This window comes from Colossoma macropomum, unplaced genomic scaffold (assembly GCF_904425465.1).
Source record: "Colossoma macropomum unplaced genomic scaffold, Colossoma_macropomum, whole genome shotgun sequence".
NCBI classification, from domain to species: Eukaryota; Metazoa; Chordata; class Actinopteri; order Characiformes; family Serrasalmidae; genus Colossoma; species Colossoma macropomum.
Window position 1 is genome coordinate 35,107,382 of NW_023494790.1, and position 19,478 is coordinate 35,126,859.

General features: G+C 41.3%; 1 protein-coding gene across 1 annotated transcript; it reads left to right on the forward strand.

The window, feature by feature from the left end:
• Positions 1-4,214: 4,214 nt before the first annotated feature.
• mki67 (marker of proliferation Ki-67) lies at positions 4,215-18,689 on the forward strand. The gene is given in 19 exon segments (XM_036571648.1): positions 4,215-4,406; positions 5,590-5,689; positions 7,394-7,475; positions 7,578-7,693; positions 7,804-7,876; positions 8,028-8,094; positions 8,297-9,139; positions 10,089-10,315; positions 10,427-10,964; positions 11,063-11,184; positions 11,307-11,481; positions 11,567-11,707; positions 11,854-12,656; positions 13,055-13,246; positions 13,333-13,372; positions 13,489-14,270; positions 14,374-15,514; positions 15,516-16,382; positions 17,833-18,689. Coding segments are annotated over 18 exon segments (6,387 nt in total). The 5' UTR covers positions 4,215-4,406; positions 5,590-5,600; the 3' UTR covers positions 17,922-18,689.
• The last annotated feature ends 789 nt before the right edge of the window (positions 18,690-19,478 follow it).

Consider the following 19,478-nt stretch of genomic DNA (forward strand, 5'->3'; position numbering starts at 1 on the left):
ATTTTGTTTATCGTGATAGCATTTTTGGCCATATTGCCCAGCTCTAGATGCATCAATACTGTTGTTTTTCAGACCAAGTACGTGCACACATGCTTGCTATTTGCTGATACCAATCCCATATTGAGTAACTCACTTGGAACTAGGTAACTGTTAGTGTTAATGCAGTGAACCTGAACAGTTAGCTGATTTTGAATGATGTGCATTAGCTAGCTATGCTACATTAGTTACCTTGGATCGAATAGCGCTGCAGCAGCTTTTGTTCCACATCAGAAAACGTGCTTCTGTACAGCTGTAAGTAAAGTACATTTCATAGTTTTGATCCTCATCTGTCTCTTTCAACAGCAATTTCTGTAGCACAGCAACAGCAGGAATCTCATCCAAGGCTGTTGCATCCGAAGAGCTCACGTTCCGAGCTTCATGTCTCGTTTTTTATTGGCTGGTTGAACTGTAGATGAATGTCCTCCAAAGCCAGACACACAAGTCTTGTTCTTTGGTGACTCACACTGCACATTTGAATAGATCATCATGTAGACAAAGGCTATGATTTTATGTACTCATACTGAACATAAACACTTCACTCAAAACATCACACTGTGTGCCAGAGGCAGTTTAAGGGGAGTCTGGCAACTTCCTGTTTCTCCCATTATATCAAAAACATGACTGAAATGCCAGGGGGCGCCCATGAGAGCTGAGAACGAAACATTTGTGCAGAACCTTTCGTCAAAATAGAAAAAAAATCAAAGAAGCCTCACCAGTATATTTCTGATTTTCTACAGAAAACAGGTTTTGGGTTGTGGGATACTAGCATTACTGTTACTGAGGGCTGATTGGTTAGCATTACTGCTACTGAGTGCTGATTTGTTAGCATTTCTGCTACTGAGTGCTGATTGGTTAGCATTACTGTTACTGAGTACTGATTTGTAAGCATTACTGCTACTGAGTACTGATTGGTTAGCATTACTGCTACTGAGTGCTGATTTGTTAGCATTTTTGTTACTGAGTGTTGATTGGTTAGCATTTTTGTTACTGAGTGTTGATTGGTTAGCATTACTGTTACTGAGTGCTGATTTGTTAGCATTAGTGCTACTGAGTGCTGATTTGTTAGCATTAGTGCTACTGAGTGCTGATTGGTTAGCATTACTGCTACTGAGTGCTGATTTGTTAGCATTTTTGTTACTGAGTGTTGATTGGTTAGCATTACTGTTACTGAGTGCTGATTTGTTAGCATTAGTGCTACTGAGTGCTGATTTGTTAGCATTAGTGCTACTGAGTGCTGATTGGTTAGCATTACTGCTACTGAGTGCTGATTGGTTCGCATTACTGCCAACGAGTGCTGATTTGTTGGCGTTGCGGCTACTGAGTGCTGATTGGTTGGCATTAGTGCTACTGAATGCTGTTTGGTTGGCAGGCTAATCAGCTCACTGACTGAGTGAACTGGTTTGCACTCACTAATATCATGAATATTCATAAGACACTGTTAGGAAGTTCTGTAACTGGAGTTAAAGAGTTAAAGTGCTCAAAATTTTGACAGTAGTGTTGAAATTTGTCGTTGTTCTGAGAAACCAAGTGCTTTCTGTGTAAAAATGATGAACCTTTTTTTCGTTTACAAACTATGATATTTTTGCACAATAGCTGTATAGCATCCCATTCCTTTTGGACTTGCTCGGGTGCGCCCTCTAGTGCCTGACAATACCAGTGAACATTATTGAGTGGCAATTCTCACTAGAAATTCTCTGACCGGATACTGAGTGTTTCACGGCAGCCAATCCGATTTTAGGAGCATAACCACGTTTTGTAATATGCAGTTTTACAGTTACAGTACACTGGTTGTTGGTTACATGCTCTCCAAAATGATTCTAAATCTGTCATATTTATGATAATTGCTGCTGGTTGTTGTAGAACCCAATAATGTAATAATGTCAAGGCCTGGAGTTAAAAAATCAATCAATGTAATAACTTGCCCAAATATTTAATACAGTGTCTTGACCAATAATGTAATCATATTTGATTGATAACGTAATACGCTATTGCATTACTGGGAAATCATTTCATTTTCAGGTTAACTATATTTAATTTCTTTAGTTTCTTACGTTTTTGGTCAAGTTCAGTTCAAAAATAATTACATTATTGGGAAATTATTACAGTATTGGGTTATATGGTTGTTCTGTAAATACTGGTGATACACATGGTATATTTAGAAAAGTATATTGTGGCCTGATTTATCACAGTAATGATAATATATCATCATGCAGCCCACCCTAATGGACCGGTACTAAACTAAAAATACTGTTTTGAGAGTCTGTAACTGGGAATGCTATTATCATGATGGACAGTTTGAGCTGAAACTGTGACCAGCAGATGGTTTTTGGTTGCAAGCATATGTCGTACATCTGAATCCTTCTGGGAAAAGCTGGAACAGAGTTGGAGGAGGGAGGTTTTTGGACACAGTCTGCAGCTGAGCCAATACACAATCTCACTGCAACTCCCTCCACATGGACTTCAGCCTCCCCCTCAATATCTGAACCCCAGAGACGCTATTTGATGTGATACCCAGAGCCTGGACGAAAGGAAGGAGGACCAGTCCAGGTTACAGGATATGTTGCTATTTTGTCAGGGTTTGTTGTTGTTCTTGTTTCTATGCTCACTGTCCATTTTATCAGCTCCACTTACTATATAGGTGCACTTTGTAGTTCTGCAGTTACAGACTGTAGTCCATCTGTTTCTCTGATACTTTGTTAGCCCCCTTTTACCCTGTTCTTCAGTGGTCAGGACCCCCATGGACCCTCACAGAGCAGGTACTATTTGGTGGATCATTCTCAGCACTGCAGTAACACTGATATGGTGGTGGTGTGTTAGTGTGTGTTGCGCTGGTACGAGTAGATCAGACAGCAGTGCTGCTGGAGCATTTAAACACTCTGTCCACTCTATTAGACACTCCTACCTTGTCAGTCCACCTTGTAGATGTAAAGTCAGAGACGATAGCTCATCTGCTGCTGCACAGTTTGTGTTGGTCATCCTCCAGTCCTTCATCAGTGGTCACAGGACGCTGCCCACAGGACACTGTTGGCTGGACAGTTTTGGTTGGTGCACTATTCTCAGTCCAGCAGTGACACTGAGGTGTTTAAAAACACCAGCAGCACTGCTGTGTCTGATCCACTCAGACCAGCGCAACACACACTAACACACCACCACCACATCAGTGTTACTGCAGGGCTGAGAATGATCCACCACCCAAATAGTACCTGCTCTGTGAGGGTCCATGGGGGTCCTGACCACTGAAGAACAGGGTGAAAGGGGGCTAACAAAGTATGCAGAGAAACAGATGGACTATATATATATATATATATATAAATGGACTACATATATATATATATATATATATATATATATATATATATATATATATGTGTGTGTGTGTGTGTGTGTGTGTGTGTGTGTGTGTATAACTTTCTGCGAGGGAGCTTTTTAGAGGTGGACGTCTGGTTCCTATCACCACCACTGTGAACAGTTCTGACTCTGTTTCTCTGCCACTTCATAATTCAGAAATTATGAGAATTTGGTAGAATTATCTTTTGATAAGGGGAAGAATACAAACAGAAAAAGCACCGTCTTAAATGCAATATAGTTTTCTTTGGGGTCCTCAAATTAGAAAGCAGTTATTGACAGTTTGTCAAAGAAAACTAAAAACATTGCAAAACGACAACAAATATTAAAATGATCCGAACATTGCATAAGAATAGATAGATAGATAGATAGATAGATAGATAGGAAATTAAACCCCTCACTAATGATAAAATTGTTACTTTTAAGCATTTTTATTACTTGTCGCTGTTATACGGAGTGGAAAACTCCAAAATACACAAAACTACAGATATACAGCGTGCTAACATAGCGTTTCGTTGCATAACATTAGTTCTAATTATTGGTCACCTACGGTGTCACTCAAATCCCGTTGAAGCCCGCCTCTCCGTCCTATTGGCTCCTACCTTCACATATTTAAAAGCGCCGGACCAATCGGCGGCCTTCGCGCGGAATTTCGAACCGTGTTCAAAAGTGGAGTAGTTATTACGCCGTGTATCCCTCCGCTTTTTTCATAAACAATATAGTCCTGGATAGTGATATCAAACTTGCAAACGTTTTAGAACTTAAAACTAACATATATTATCATGTTTTGTGTATTCGTGCTGTAACTGCAATTTTAGTCCGGATATTGTGTGAAACTTGTTATGTTTCGGTACTTTTTTAGATTTTAGCGGCAGCATATCATCCGCGCCGGCCTCGCTGTAGTAGTTAGATCCGGTAGTGGCGGTTAGTGAGCGAGGCAGATGGCGCCTCGGTTTATAGCGAATTTAGAGTAAAACACGGATTTAAAGTCTTATTTTATCTTCAGGATCGAGTTTACTCAGGTAAGATAGATTTACTTTAAGCATAAACGCTCTTATCTGTGTAGAAAATGGGAAAATCCGTTAGTTCTTCGCCACCATTTAAGGTGGAACGGGTAATTTGAATGAGAAGGTGACTGCAGCTTCGTTTATGCAGCTCAGACTCAATGTAAAGCTTACATGTAAGAGCTGGGCAGCTTATGTTTAGCTGTTAAAGCCTAGTGGTGAGAATTTGGCTTTTATTTAAAGGTATTACGATTCATTTTAATAAGCTGTTTTTGTGTTTTTATTGTTTTGTACGTCGCTAGCGAGACATTGGATTTAACCGAAGCAGCATGGAGCATTTAACAGTTAACTAGAGGCAACGTACTAGGTGACAAGTTAGCTAGTAGCACATTAATAGTTGAATATTTAGATACGTTTTTTTTTCTACTCCTTCGTCGACATTTATTGACTCCTGATGGGAAATTTAGATACCGAAAAACAACACATTAAATAATTGACTCATTCACATAGTTCAGAAGACAGGAGAACAGAGTTATTCCACAAAAAGCACATAATAATCTGTTTTACGTGTCTCTATGAGCTGTTTTTGCAGTGCATTGTGTTCCTACGTAGAGGCACATTTTAAATCAGGCATACTCCGTGATCACGAGGCCCTCCACGTGTGTTTAAAAAATGACCTACACTTTAAAGAGGGTTCTTCAAGGGTTCTTTGGTAAAAACAGTGGAACCGTGAGCTCTATATAGAACCATTTCGTGCCCAAATAGTTGTATATGGTTCTGCGTTAACGCTGAACCTGTTTGAAAATGGATCTATCTAGCACCAATAGAAAATGGATCTATCTAGCACTAATAGAGTTTCTGTAGTTACAAGTTTGACATCGTGACAATATCAGAACCCTTTTTGGATCTGTGTAGAACCATATGCAGCACATTGTCCATCAATCTGAAGAACTATTTCACAATACAGTGACCCATGCCAGCTTTAAATGGTTTAATAGTACCCTGAGCTGCAGAGCTATTGCCTTTTCTAAAGAACCCTTGAAGAACCATATTTAAGTGTAGTCCTGTCTGGATAGCTGCAATGTGACTTTTGATATATCTCAAGTCACATTGCAGCTATCCAGACAGGACTACACTTAAATATGGTTCTTTTTATTATTATTATTATTATTATTATTATTATTATTTCTTCTCCAAACAGGTGAGTTGAAGATGCCTCTACTCGGTAAGATTGTGGTGATCAAGCGAAACGGTGCAGATGGGACAGAGTTTCCTCTCACAGCTTCCTGCCTGTTTGGAAGGTCAGTGGCACAGATCGGAAAGCTACACGGTTTCTGGGAGTTTGGTTGTTCGTGTGTTGTCTGCCTTTTTTATGTGAGTTCTGTCTTCCTTTAAACAACTTGCCATGCCTTATCTGGGCGGAGCTTCCGTTTGACGTCAGACATGATGTAGAATGAGCTTCTAGCCAATCAGCATTCGCTATAGGTGCCTAAGCTGTAGTCCTCACCCTCATTTGAACAGTTCCAAGTCAAGCTTGTGCATTGTTTCTGCCTATGATTGTGTTTGTAAGCCTGTTTAAAAAGACTGGCATTTCTTTGTTGACGACGAACTTGGAGGAGGTGGCACAGCCAAAGAAACTAGGGTAAACGTACCTATTAAGCTTAAAGTTTATATTGAGATTTTTAGGACACTAGACAGTGATTTCAGAAAGATAGGTGATGTTAAAATTACGTATTAATCTCTTATACAATAATATGCAGCTTATTTTAAATGTTTTTATAATAAAAAAGGATATGCATCTTTAAAAGCAAAAATCTGGCTGTGTTTAATTAGTACATTGTGTACCTTTTAAGTAGACTGTTCCAAATAAGCTCACAACAAAACGTTCTATTAAAAATTGTTTATTTTAAAAATACATATTTAGAAGTCAGTTAAATTTGTTTTTTTTTCTCGAAGAGTCAGTGACAAGTACAAGACAACTAAAACCGAACAACCGAAATTTATTCGCAATGGAGTGTCATTCATACTTATTGCGTCATGTATTATTAGCCTCTTAAAATCCCAGGCACATGATATACTACGGCTCATAATACAGTAACTACAGCAACTTCGATGCAAACTGGTTGAACTGTTCTTAGGTTTCAGAAGTGTGTAATAAAATTGTGGGCCCACCGGCAGACTAGAAGCTATGGATATTTACGCATGTTTGTGTTTTAGTTTGAGTGGAAAGTGCTTTTATTATTTTTAAAATGAACCATTAGATGATCTGGTGTTTGTTTTGTGAGAATTTCTGCTTTTCTGCACTAAACTTGGTAATATATAGAGGGGAATTTGATGCTTTTACCTCACTAACAGCTATGGTAAGCTAATTACGTAGCCTATTATTAAATGGTTGTAAATTTATTTATATTCTTTTAGTCGCTTTTCGGGTAAAAACTCTGCCTTTGATGCACATAAACACTGTGCTCCTTCTCTCTCTGGATCAGAGCTTTTCTGTCTACTCTGAACTTCCTCGACAGATACGAGAGTTTCTGATTGTTCGTATAGACGACATGCCCCATTCATCTTTGGGCACGAACTATAGTTCTGCTTTGATTTGTGTGTTAGCCTGGTCATTTTGTAAAGGTAAAGTGAAAGTAACAACGATCAGTGGATGTTAGTGGTCTGTTTATGAAACATTTATGTAGTTCAGTGTAAATGAGTTTAAAGGGAGCACGTTGAGCTGAATCGGAGCAGTGATTTTTGATTTAAAAAGAAATTTAAGTACAGTATTTGCAACATAAACGATCTAGGTTATACATAATGTGTGTATTAATTTCTTTCTCAACGTAAAAGTGTGACGCAGAATGGCAGTTTAACCAATCAGCATTTGCTCTAGGCACGTGAGCTGTAGTCCTTGACCTCAGAAAGAAGTTCATGGTTTTTTTATGCATATGTTTTGTATTGTTAAGAGCACTGTTGCATGAGGTTATGATCACAAACTGACACTGTTTTCCTGGTTTTAGGAAGCTGGACTGTGATATTCGAATTCAGCTGCCACAAGTGTCCAAAGAGCACTGCAGAATTGAGCTGAATGAAAATAAAGAGGTAAACTTGGGTTTTTGCTGGAAGATGTTTTCCACTAAAACAGTGCATCTGTATATAGGTCAGTGTAAGCTATAATTTTTTTCTCTTTGTCTCGTTTTAAAGCTTATTTTGACCAACTTGAGCTCTGTGAATCCAACTCGTATCAACGGGGAGATTTTGCAGCAGTCTGAACGTCTGAAGCATGGTGATCTAATCACAGTTATTGATCGTTCTTTCAGGTATGTGCTTGCTATTTTCAGGAACATTTGTCATGTTTGTTAATCTTGTCTTGGAAATTTATTTTAGTTCATAGGAAATATTGAAATTGAGTTTACTTTCTTCCCTGCAGGTTTGAGTACCCACCTCCACCGACACCAAAGAAAAAGAGATTGTCCGCATCTGAGAAAGGAGACACTGTCAAGGTGAGGTTTGTTATGCAGGAGCAGAATGAAATTAATGTTGGTTATGCAGTGTAGAAGTTGTGTTGTGTTGTGTTGTGATTTGCTGGCAAAAAATGTTCTTGGTAACTTTCTCACCAATTTTGCCAATTTTCTTTGTGTGTCCTCTATACAGGTGTTGCAAGATCAACAGGTGAGGAGCACCCCTGGATCTACAGACAAAAAGAAGTCAGAACACCCAGGTGAGTGCCCATGAGAGAAGAACTTCTGAATGATCGTTTCTAAGTAAAGCTGACTTGCTCTTAAGCTTAGCTTGTGGGTGGTGTTTTTTTTAACACATATTTAGCCTAATTATAATGAGCTGCTTGTGTGTGTATGTGTGTGTGTGTTTGTTTGTTTATTTATTTATCTATCTATCTATCTATCTATCTATCTATCTATCAGACACTTGTTTGAAAGATGGATCCAACCTGCCGTCTTCTCTGGACCAGAGCGTTGAGGTTACAAAGGGAGATGGTAAACAGACAGACAGTACCATGTCCCCCTTCACTGAGCTCTATCATATGGTCAAACGAGATCTGGCCTCCAAATCACCGTGGAAAGCTGCAGCTCAGCCCAAGTCACCTCTTGCAAGACCTCAGGTCGACAAGGACGAAAACCCTAAAAAGGTTTTAGCCTCCCATTCTAATTTACCTAATGAAAACGACAAGCCTGTGACCCCAAAATCGGCTAAGAAGAAACGAAGATCCTCAAATGTCAAAGCTGTAGACAGCAGTGAGTCACTTGCAGCTGAAAGCTCGGTCACCGCGGATGTAGTGGAGAACCCTTCCACAGAAGTACAAGTAGCCACACCAGCTGTTCAGGAAACTCCTGGAAAACAGAAGAGGCGTTCATCAGGGCCTGTTACCCCCTTGACGGAGGTCCACACCACTCCTGTCTCTCAGAAGAAAACCCCTCAAGTGACGCCACAGAAATTCAGTGCTGGTGAGGTGGCACAGCAAATCCTGTTAAGTGCTGAGAAAACACCAAAGTCCCCAAAAAGTAGGAGAAGTGGGGCCTCTCAGCCACAGAGCCCAGTAGTGACCCCGAAAAGCCAGGCAACTCCTCAGACTTCCTCAAGCTCCAAGACTTCCACCATGAGCCAATCACAGACGCCAGTCAGAGAGCCAGAAGGATCTGAGGCAAAGCACACCCCCAGGACATCTCCGAGAGAAAACGCAGGCAAAAGGTTCCAAGTTCAAGATGTAGTGCGTGAGATTGTGACCACACCTGCTTCTCATGACAAAGGTAAGACTTGCTTGTTACTTGCTTGTCCACTGCTGATAATTCTGCTCATGTACATATTGTGTATCGCAAACATCTGATTGATTTCAGCAAAGTAAGAAGCTCTTTAAATGTACTCAGATTTAATAACTAGAAAAATTATTTCTCTACAGTATCCATAGAAATTGTTTTTAGTTGAAATCTACTATGAGCAGCAAACAATTTATTGCTGTAACAGTCTCCAGAGACTAAAAACTCTGATACAAAGGTTTGTGTGACATTCACACAATATCAGTGATTTTCTTGGCAGCTGATAACTAGACGAGTCCAATCATTTTAGGTCTTGCTATACATTACAACTGGTCTTGCACGGTGACGAATGTGAATGCATTCTCCCTTCTCAGTTGCATATGGGTTAAAAAGGCATTCCTTGCAAAATCTAGTTAAAATGTAGTCTTGCCAAGTCGATGTTTATGTAATTAGTGCTTTTATTGTTTGTTTACTCATAAAGTCAATGCAATATGCATCATTAAAAGTACTTTTCCAGAATATCAGGGTCATTGATGGGGTCATTAAATACTTTCTTCAGTTAGCGTCAGTCAGTTCAGTTTATTAACATCCAGCTGATTGTTTTCTGCCTTGTATTTTAAATTTTGGAGAAGATTGTTAAAATTCACGAGCTTTTGTGGTTCCTCCATGTCGCTCAGAAGCGTTTGAAAAGCAAGACAGATGTTTAATATGTTGATTTGCATAAACGAATTGTGTAAACGCCGATTGGTTGGCCGAATCATTTGTGTAAAGCTTTGACATACTGCATCCCCCAAAGTTAATGCACCAGACCTATCTTGCAGCACAGATGGGCCGATGCATCCCTTTGAAAATGAATGGGATACGAATGTAAATGCAGCATTAATCTGCTTGTCTTCTAAAAATTCATGAAAATAACGAATGTGCATTTCATGTTGTTTCACAGATAATGCGCAAGTCTCCAGTAAGAAGCATAAGTGTAAGGATTTACCTATTCCTGTGCCCAAGAGGAAGCGGGTGTCCTTTGGTGGTCAGCTAAGCCCTGAACTGTTTGACAAACGTTTACCACCCAACTCCCCTCTCCGTCGAGGGGCAACCCCTGGAAGACGCAGCCTGGGTATCTCTCAGAAACCCCAGTCTCTTCTTCGACGAGCATCCACCATTGGCTTAATGGTAAACCTTGAAGTGGCTTATTATTATTATTATTATTATTATTTTTATTATTTTGGTGTTTTGATCTCATGTTGTGTAAAACTTATTTCAAATATGCTCCCTTGTCAATAGAATTTCCAGCTCGATGAGACTGTTCCAGAGAGCCCATCTAAGAATGCATCCCCTAGACGGGCATCTTCTTCTGGTAAGAGTCCTAAGGCCTCACCAGGGAAGACTCCTTCTCCAGCAAAGAAATCGCCCAGCACAAAGAGTAAAACTCCTTCTCCAAAAAATAAAACATCTCCCAAGACCGCTACACCATCCTCAAGCCCTGCTACACCCAAGACCCCTAAATCTGCTAAGAGTGTCTCAAATACATCGATTAAGACACCTTTGTCAAGTGATGGATCAATTCTCCAGACACCTACAGTGCAGGGTCGCTTTTCGATCACACGGATCCCCACCCCATCACCCGATAGAGAGGGCGTGAAAGCAAAAGTAGGTTCTGTCCCTGTTGTAGATGTCTCTCAGGAGTGTGTGACGCCAAGGAACTCTCTGAGAAGGAGCAGCATGAAGGCATCAGCTCGGAAGACCCCTAAAAGTGCGCTGAAGAGTGCTTTTGAGGTTATTCGTTCACGACGCAGTGGTGCTTCTCGTGCTAATTTAAAAGGTAAAAGTTATTGCTTTTGTCTTCAGAGACACTTCAGAGGGTTGAATTGGTGGTTGTTCATTGTGGTTAATTTCTTTGTATTTTTGTGCCTGCTTAAGTGGTCAGTTCCTGGGCTGACATTGTGAAGTTCGGGCAGGTTAAACCTCAAGTGGAGTGTGGCATTAAGAAAACCACTGTCAAACAAAAGGCAGCTAAGCAGACGAAAATGACAAAACCCAAGGTGACTTGTGCCATTTTGGCACCTGAGAATATCTAGATAAACCAAATTTTATTTATTGAGATGATAACTTTCATTGATGTTTTGGGCTCTGTGTGAGATGTTGGTTTCTTTTATATTTGCAGACCCCTGCACGCAGACTGAAAGATGTTAGCAGCACTGGACATGCAGACTCTCCAGCCACAATTGTCATAGGCAAGGCCTCCATGAGAGCTGTTCAGGCTGTTGGTGCAGCACCTAAAATAGTACCCAACGTTGCGCTGTTCAAGAAGAATATGAAAATGGATGAGGATCTTTCAGGTGTGCTGAATCTTGCAGTTTTAATTGTTAAAATGTAACGCAATTCTTCCTTCCAGCACTTCAAAATATTGGTTTGTGTTTGCAGGTGTTGCGGACATGTTCAAGACCCCAGCTAAGAGCAAACGGAAGAGTGTTATTGACAACCCTGATCATCCAGAAACCCCACTTGGTGTTTCTACTAGTTCTCTGCCTGAAATGTCAGGGATGAACACTCCTGAGGAGTCTGGTAAGTGGTGTTGTGCTAAATAAGGTAGTAACCATGTTTTGTGTGCACATTGAGTTGTGTGGTTGTGTTGTTGTGTGGGGCTAAAAAGTGGTTCTTTTTTGAAGTGGTTACTCATTTACTCTTCATTTATGTTTCTACTTTTGTAGGTGAAATGCTGGTCTCTCCCATGAGTGTTGCCTCCACTGCCAAACTTGGACGTTACAACAGTGAAGCTGTAACTCGTCTACTCCAGGGCGACCAGGACGTTAGTTTAATTGATGAAGATGGTCCTCAGATGGCTGACTCAAATGATCTTCCTGCCAAAGAAATAATCTCAGAGCTAGAGATGCATAGTGATGGCCAGATAGAGGAAAAGGAGGCAGAGCCTCAGATAATGGTCCAAACACCACAGCAGGAATCGGAACCACTGGAATGCCTTACAGGAGTCAAGAAACTCATGAGGACCCCTAAACAGAGGTCTGATCCTATAGAAGACCTGAGAGGCAAGTTACTCAAGACACCCAAGGAGCCAAAACCAACTCAGGAGGAGAATTTTGAAGGTGTTAAAGAACTCCTTAACACCCCAAAACAAAAGGGAACCCCTGTAGATGACATGGCTGGATTAAAGAGGTTGATAAAGACTCCTAAAGCAAAGAACAGCCCAGTGGTGTGTGCTGTAGGCTTAAAGAAGCTTATGAAGACCCCCAAGGACAAGACTGAGCAAGAGGAAGACCTTACTGGAGTGAAACAGTTAATGCAGACCCCCAAACTAAAGGGAGAGCCAGTAGAGCATGCATTTGGAGTGAAAAGATTGATGAAGACCCCTAAGCTGAAGAGCACACCTATGGAAGAAGATCTAACAGGCATTCAGCAGATGATGAAGACTCCTAAGCAGAAGGGCAAACCTGTAGAAGAAGATCTAACAGGCATTGAGGAGATGATGAAGACTCCTAAGCAGAAGGGCAAACCTGTAGAAGAGATCTAACAGGCATTGAGGAGATGAAGACTCCTAAGCAGAAGGGCAAACCTGTGGAAGAAGATCTAACAGGCATTAAGAAGATGAAAACTCGTAAAGAGAAGAGCAAACCTGTTGAGGAAGACCTGACAGGCATTCAGCAGATGATGAAGACTCCCAAACAAAAAAGCAAACCTGTAGAAGATCTGACAGGCATTCAGCAGATGATGAAGACTCCCAAACAAAAAAGCAAACCTGTAGAAGATCTAACAGGCATTCAGCAGATGATGAAAACTCCTAAAGTAAAGAGCAAACCTGTTGAAGATCTCACTGGCATTCAGCAGATGATGAAGACTCCCAAGCAGAAAAGTGAGCCAATTGAGGATTTGACAGGCATGAAGAGGTTGCTTCAGACCCCCAGGCAAAAAGGAGAGCCTGTTGAAAATGAGTTTGGAATCAGCACATTGATGAAGACCCCCAAGCAGAAAGGAGGCGAAGTGGAGGAGGATTTTACTGGCCTTGCAGTGCTTGTTATTGAACCAGTGAGCCAGTCAATTCCTGATGTTACTGAGACACCACAAAACGACGATAGTGAATCAGTTGAGGTACAGAATATGATTAGTGTCTGTAATTTCTTAATGGATCCCTTGTTTGCTTGACTGCTTTCTTAATTTTCTCACCTTGTTTTCAGATACAGGAACCTTTGGCCTCTGATGTTTTGGCTGTTGAAGGTGAGTTAATGCCAGATAAGTGCTTTGATGTTCTGTGTTCTGTAATTGTAAATTGTTTTTCATTCAATCATTTTTTGAACACAGTTTTTAATCTTTTTGACTGTTTTCTTTTAAAGATGTTAATGAGGAATCTGAAGACAAAGAAAACATCTGCCCCATTGAGAGCATGCAACATGAAACCGAAGCAGCTGTTGCCGTCCCAACCATTCCACTGGAGGAAGAAGTTAGCTCTGTTAAAATGACGAATCATGAAGAGGAAAGAAACATCCAGGAACAACCGGTCCAAGAGTCCTTGTCTGAAGCTGTCAGCCCAATTGTAGATGCCACGCCATCTTTACCTACTCCTAAGAAAGAAGAAAAAGCCAAAATATCCTCTCCTGTTAAGAAGACTCCTCGTGGTGGTAGAGTGAAAACTGTACAAAAGTCCCATAAGATTGATTCTGATTCTCCTGCTGTGTCAGAAAGCCTGGAGGAAAATACTGCTGTGGAAACTGTTCCTCCACTCTCTGCCCCTGTGAAAGGAAGAAGAGGTAAGATTGTCATTGAAGAGCCTGTCCCTATGCCAAGTCCTGTTAGAAAGTCTGCCAGAGGAAGAGTTCCAAAGTGCCAAGTGGAGGACATGGAAGTAAACCATGCACAGGCTTTTAAACCATCTGAAGATGTCAAGCAAGTTTCTGAATGTCCATCTATAGCAGTTAAACCCAGGAGGGGAAAGAAAACCCAACAAGATGGTGGCGTTGAGTCAGTTTTGCAAGTACATTCTGTTGCTGTTTCAGAAGCTACTGAACCATCAGCAGAGGTAGAGGCCTCCTTGAAGTCACCAGCACCTGCTGCAAAAACAAAAAGGGGACGAAAAGGTAAACAAGAAACTGAGGTTCTACCGGTCGACCCTTTCTCCTGAAGAGCCACAGGAGACAAACGTGCCTGCTGCAAAAGCAAAAAGGGGAAGAAAAGGTAAACAAGAAACTGAGGATCCACCTGTCATCCCTGCTTCTCAAGAGCCACAAGAGTCAAATATGCCTGAAGCTACAGTTGAGAAGGAGGATGTTGCACCAGAGAGCACTGAACTTCATTCGTCTGTAGAGACTGACGCTCCTGTTAAAACTAACACAAGAACAAGACGGGGCAGACCAATGAAGAAAGACAGTCTGAAAACCATGGAAGTTCAGGAAATAGCTGAACCCACTCCAACTAAAGTGGAGTCAGACATTACAAGTTCTGATGCTGCAGTTGTGGCTGATGAACTCCCACAAATGCCAGTAGTGATGCCAGTGAAGCCAGGACGTGGAAGGAGGGTAAAACCAGGTGCTTTGAAAGACCTGCCAGTGGTTGATGAGCCCAAGGATGATGTTGAGCCTGAGGTGGTTGAATCTGAACAGAAGCCAGCACTGCCTGAGGTAAGTGAGGATGTTCATGACCATCCTGTCACTGCAGAGACCAGTGCAGCAGTCACAGAGACAGAGGGACATGTGGGCACCATGGTGAAAAATGTCAGAGGAGGCAGACGGACAAAGCAGCCAAAAGCAGCTCAGGTATCAGAAGATACTCAGGAAAATGTTGAGGATAAGTCTGAAGTTGACCTTGCCACTGGAGAACAGTCTGAGACCCCAGTCATTAAGTCTGTGCGAGGGAAAAGGACAGCTGTTGTCAGGAGTGAACCTGAAGGTCCTGTCAAAAGAGGACGCCGTGCTGCTGCAGTTGCTGAGGTGCCTCCTCCTGTTGCCAAGCCTAGTCGTGGCAGAAAAGCTGCTGTAAAGACAGAGCAAGAGGAAGTTCCAGAGGATGCCACTGCAGCAGCAGAACCAGCCAAGCACACCAGCAAGGCTGCGACACTGTTGGAGTCCGAGCCTGTTGAAACTCCAGTTTCCCAGGCAAGCTCTGATGTGGCAGTGTGTGATGATGTTGAAGACATTGCTGAGGTACCAGCTAAGAGAGGAAGAGGGAGATATGCTAAAAAAGCAAAGGCTTTAGCAAATTCTGTCAACAAAGCTGAAGATCCAACAGTTGAAGAAGCTGGTTTCAAAAGCAAAAGGAATACTTCCAAGAAAGCGGTCAATTGGAATTCTGATCTAGTGGCCTGTAAGAACATTGAAGAGATGGAGCCTCCTGCAGCTGATGAAGAACCTCAACAGAAGAAAGAAAGAACTTCCAGAAAGAAAGCTGAACCTGCAGCTAAGCCTTCTACAGAAGATACCTCAGTCTCAGAACTCCCAACCAAAGGCCGCAGAGGGAGGGCTGGCAAAAAAACAAGATGAACCACTGGAGAAGTCTAGTACAGCTGCCGAGGAAGAATCTGAACAGCAGAAGTCCAAAAAGAAAGCTGAGCCTGAAGCCAAGGACGCTGAAGACACCTCAGTCTCTGAGACCAAGCAGTCTGTGGATCCACCAGCCAAAGGCCGCAGAGGAAGAACGGCAAAGAAACAAGATGAACCACTGGAGAAGTCAGAGACAGCTGCTGAGGAAGAATCTGAACCGCAAAAGTCCAAAAAGAAAGCCGAGTCTGAAGCTAAGGACACTGAAGACACCTCAGTCTCTGAGACCAAGCAGTCTGTGGATCTACCAGCCAAAGGCCGCAGAGGAAGAGTGGCGAAAAAACAAGATGAACCACTCGTGGAGAAGTCTGAGAAATCCGCTGAGGAAAACGCCCCAGTGGTCAGGAGAGGAAGAGCAGGTGCATCATTAGTTTCCAAACCGAATGAAGTGGCAGCCTGTCCAAAAAGGGGTAGCAAAAGAAAGGAGATTGAAGTTGAAGCTGATGAAACGCAGAGTGTGGAGTCCTTGCCAAAGAGACGGAAAGGCAAAGCAGTCAGCGCCGAACCTCAACCAGAAGAGGCTGCACCTAGCAAAGGAAGGAGGGCAGCAGCCAAGGAGGCGGCAGAGGAAACCCCTGAAGCGGAATTGGAGCAAAGTGAACCAGCTACTAAAAAGAACGAAAACAAACCTGTAAGGGGCAAGAGAAAGGCAGCTCAGGAAGATTCTGTGCCTGCACAGTCTGAGGATCCTGTCTCAGGTGAATTAGTTTTATTTGCAGTGGTTAATTTAATAGTGCATTCGGCTCTGATTCCATTGTTTCATTTGTAACTAGAGGTGCTTGAGTTACGTTCCCCTACATGTGACAGCATATTCTACAAAGAAAAAGCTAATTGTGTTTGAAATTGCAGTTCCCATCTGAATTATTAAGGACAAAATTCAAACTACTTGCATTTGTGTCTGTGTATCATGGTTGGAGGGGACAAAAGTTAATATGGAAAAGCAAAGTCCTTATGGCATATTTATTGTCATGATGGTCTGATGTTGTTATTCAGTTTTCAGTCGCCTCTTTGCAATAGCATTTTCCTTAAAGTGTGTTTCCAAACCTGTTTGCAATTGCGTTTTCCCTGTTAAGTATTCCTGTCAGTCAAATGCTGTGGGTGGGACATTGGGAAGTACTGTAAGTGTGGACCATATTAACAGGAAGTGATGGGTCTAAACTTTGGCTGTAGTTCTGCGTTAGCAACCGCTGCTAGTGACGTTTTAAGACTCGCCAGTCAGGCCGAGAATAATTCTGTCCAAAGTGATTTACTGTTTCATGTGGAAGTGATTTTCGATTCAGCTAGGAAAGCTTGTGGCTGCACACACACCAATATTAGTGACTTTGTGACTGGCTTCAGCAAGAGGCTCGCAGGACTGTCGGAGGACCTGTAATGTGTATTCCTCTTCCACAGACGCAAGCTGGTCTAAAAAGTCTGTCCTGATGTTCGGCCCACTGCATTTGATGGAAGTGCTTGCTGACATTGAATATGCATTTACAAACAGGGTTGCAAATACTTTTTAATTTTGGCAGAGCTGACACATGACAAGGAATTGCAATTGCAAACGGGTGGCTATGAGTCAGGCCATTAGGACAATCAAAATAAAATGTCTGAAGGTCTTTGCTTTTCCATGTTAACCTTTTCCAGCCAACACAGAAATACAAAGGCAAATACACAATTTTTTTCCATTTAATTTGAATTATGTCTATGAAAATGCTATTGCAGATACACAATTGAATTTGTTTTTAATTTGGAAAAAAGTCCAGAATATGCTGCCAAGCCTACAGGTATGCTACTAAAAAGGAAAATCTTTTTGCTAAAGCTATGTATTTTGGTCTGCTTTGAATTTATGTTGATGGATAAATGGCCAAGTTTCAAGCTTTGAAAGCTGACATTTTAAGTTATTGTTAATACCAAATTGGACACGGATACCGACGTCTTAGTTTTAGTCCACACAAAATATTAAGTTATTTCTAAGGGTTATTTATTTGAAATTGTGAGTGAAATGGTTTACCGTACTACTGAAACAGCATATGACATAAATATTGCAATTTTGTCCGGTACTGTTTTAGTGATCGCTTTCTGTATTTCTTTGTTTTGAATCATGTTTACTAAACAGAAAATGTCTGTCCTACATAATTATTAAATTTTTTTGGTGTCTTTTAACAGAACCCACCACTCGACGAGGGACTAGAGGTCAGAAGAAAACAGAAACGGACACCCCTTCAGCTCCTGTGAGGCGGACAAGGAGGAAGTGAAGCACTGATCTTGAAGATTAGTTGTAAATATTCAAATTAAAAGTCTGTTTTTATATATCGGGACTATACAATTATGATAGCGTTTTACTGTTTTTCTTCAGGTTTAACTGTTTTTATTGTTAAACTGTTTATTTTATTGTTTAAAAAAAGACTGATTTTTCTAATGGCATTTTTCAAAAATTAAGATTTATTTTTTTAAGCTTGAACTGATCGGGGCATTAAAAGCTTTGCTTTTTGTGTCTTTTGGGTCACCCAGACCCGCTCAAGTTTCCATTCTTGCTTGAAAATGTCAATGGTTCTTTCTTTTTGTTTTTGGTTTTCCACATATTCTCTTTCCCTTAAATTTTAAGTAGCGTCTGGTGTTTTGTTAAAAAAAAAAATAAAAACACAATTTGAGGGTTAGTAAACAAGTGTTCTTACAGTCACCAACTGCATATCGATGTCGGAAGAAAACCTTGTATCTCCAAAATGGTAACTTTACAGAAGAAGGAAATAAACTATTTTGCTTTTAATGTAAGTCAATGGAACCACAGTTTTTCAAAGTAATTCTGGTCCATTTCTTTTAGTCCATTCGTCATGAAATTTGTACACAATGTAAAGGGTAACGTATTTCCAAATTGTCAAAAACTGATAAACGCCAAAAATGGAGATACAAGGTTTTCTTCCAACAACAGCGGATATGTTAGAGTAGTTTCACTGTAGTGTGCCCTACATTTTAATTGCAGCTTTGGAAACAAGTTGTTTACCTCAATAAACTCCATCATATTGCCTCATTTTTTTTTTTGTGTGTTAATTCTATAGTTGACGTGCTACTGGTCAATCCTCAGTCCTGAATAATTCTGTGCCTGATACAACATATATATATATATATATATATATATGTGTGTGTGTGTGTGTGTGTGTGTGTGTGTGTGTGTGTGTGTGTGTGTTGTATTAGTTCCACATGCATTAGGTGGGCTCAGGTGAAAGTGGTAAGTGTGTTGGGTAATATAGGACACTGGCTGTACGGTCTGAATGACACGTTTAGTCAGTTTTTAGTCAACTTTTGCTTAATTAGAAAGCATCAACTGAAGTATTATGGGACACTGAGTTTCTTAGCCTACATACACAGGTCAGGCACGACCACCTCCTTGTTTCGACACATTGTCCATTTTATCAGCTCCACTTACTATACAGGTGCACTTTGTAGTTCTACAGTTACAGACTGTAGTCCATCTGTTTCTCTGCATACTTTGTTAGCCCCCTTTTACCCTGTTCTTCAGTGGTCAGGACCCCCATGGACCCTCACAGAGCAGGTGCTGTTTGGGTGGAGGATCATTCCCAGCACTGCAGTAACACTGACGTGGTGGTGGTGTGTTAGTGTGTGTTGTGCTGGTCTGAGTGGATCAGACACAGCAGTGCTGCTGGAGTTTTTAAACACTGTCCACTCACTGTCCACTCTATTAGACACTCCTACCTTGTCAGTCCACCTTGTAAAGTCAGAGACGATAGCTCATCTGCTGCTGCACAGTTTGTGTTGGTCATCCTCTAGTCCTTCATCAGTGGTCACAGGACGCT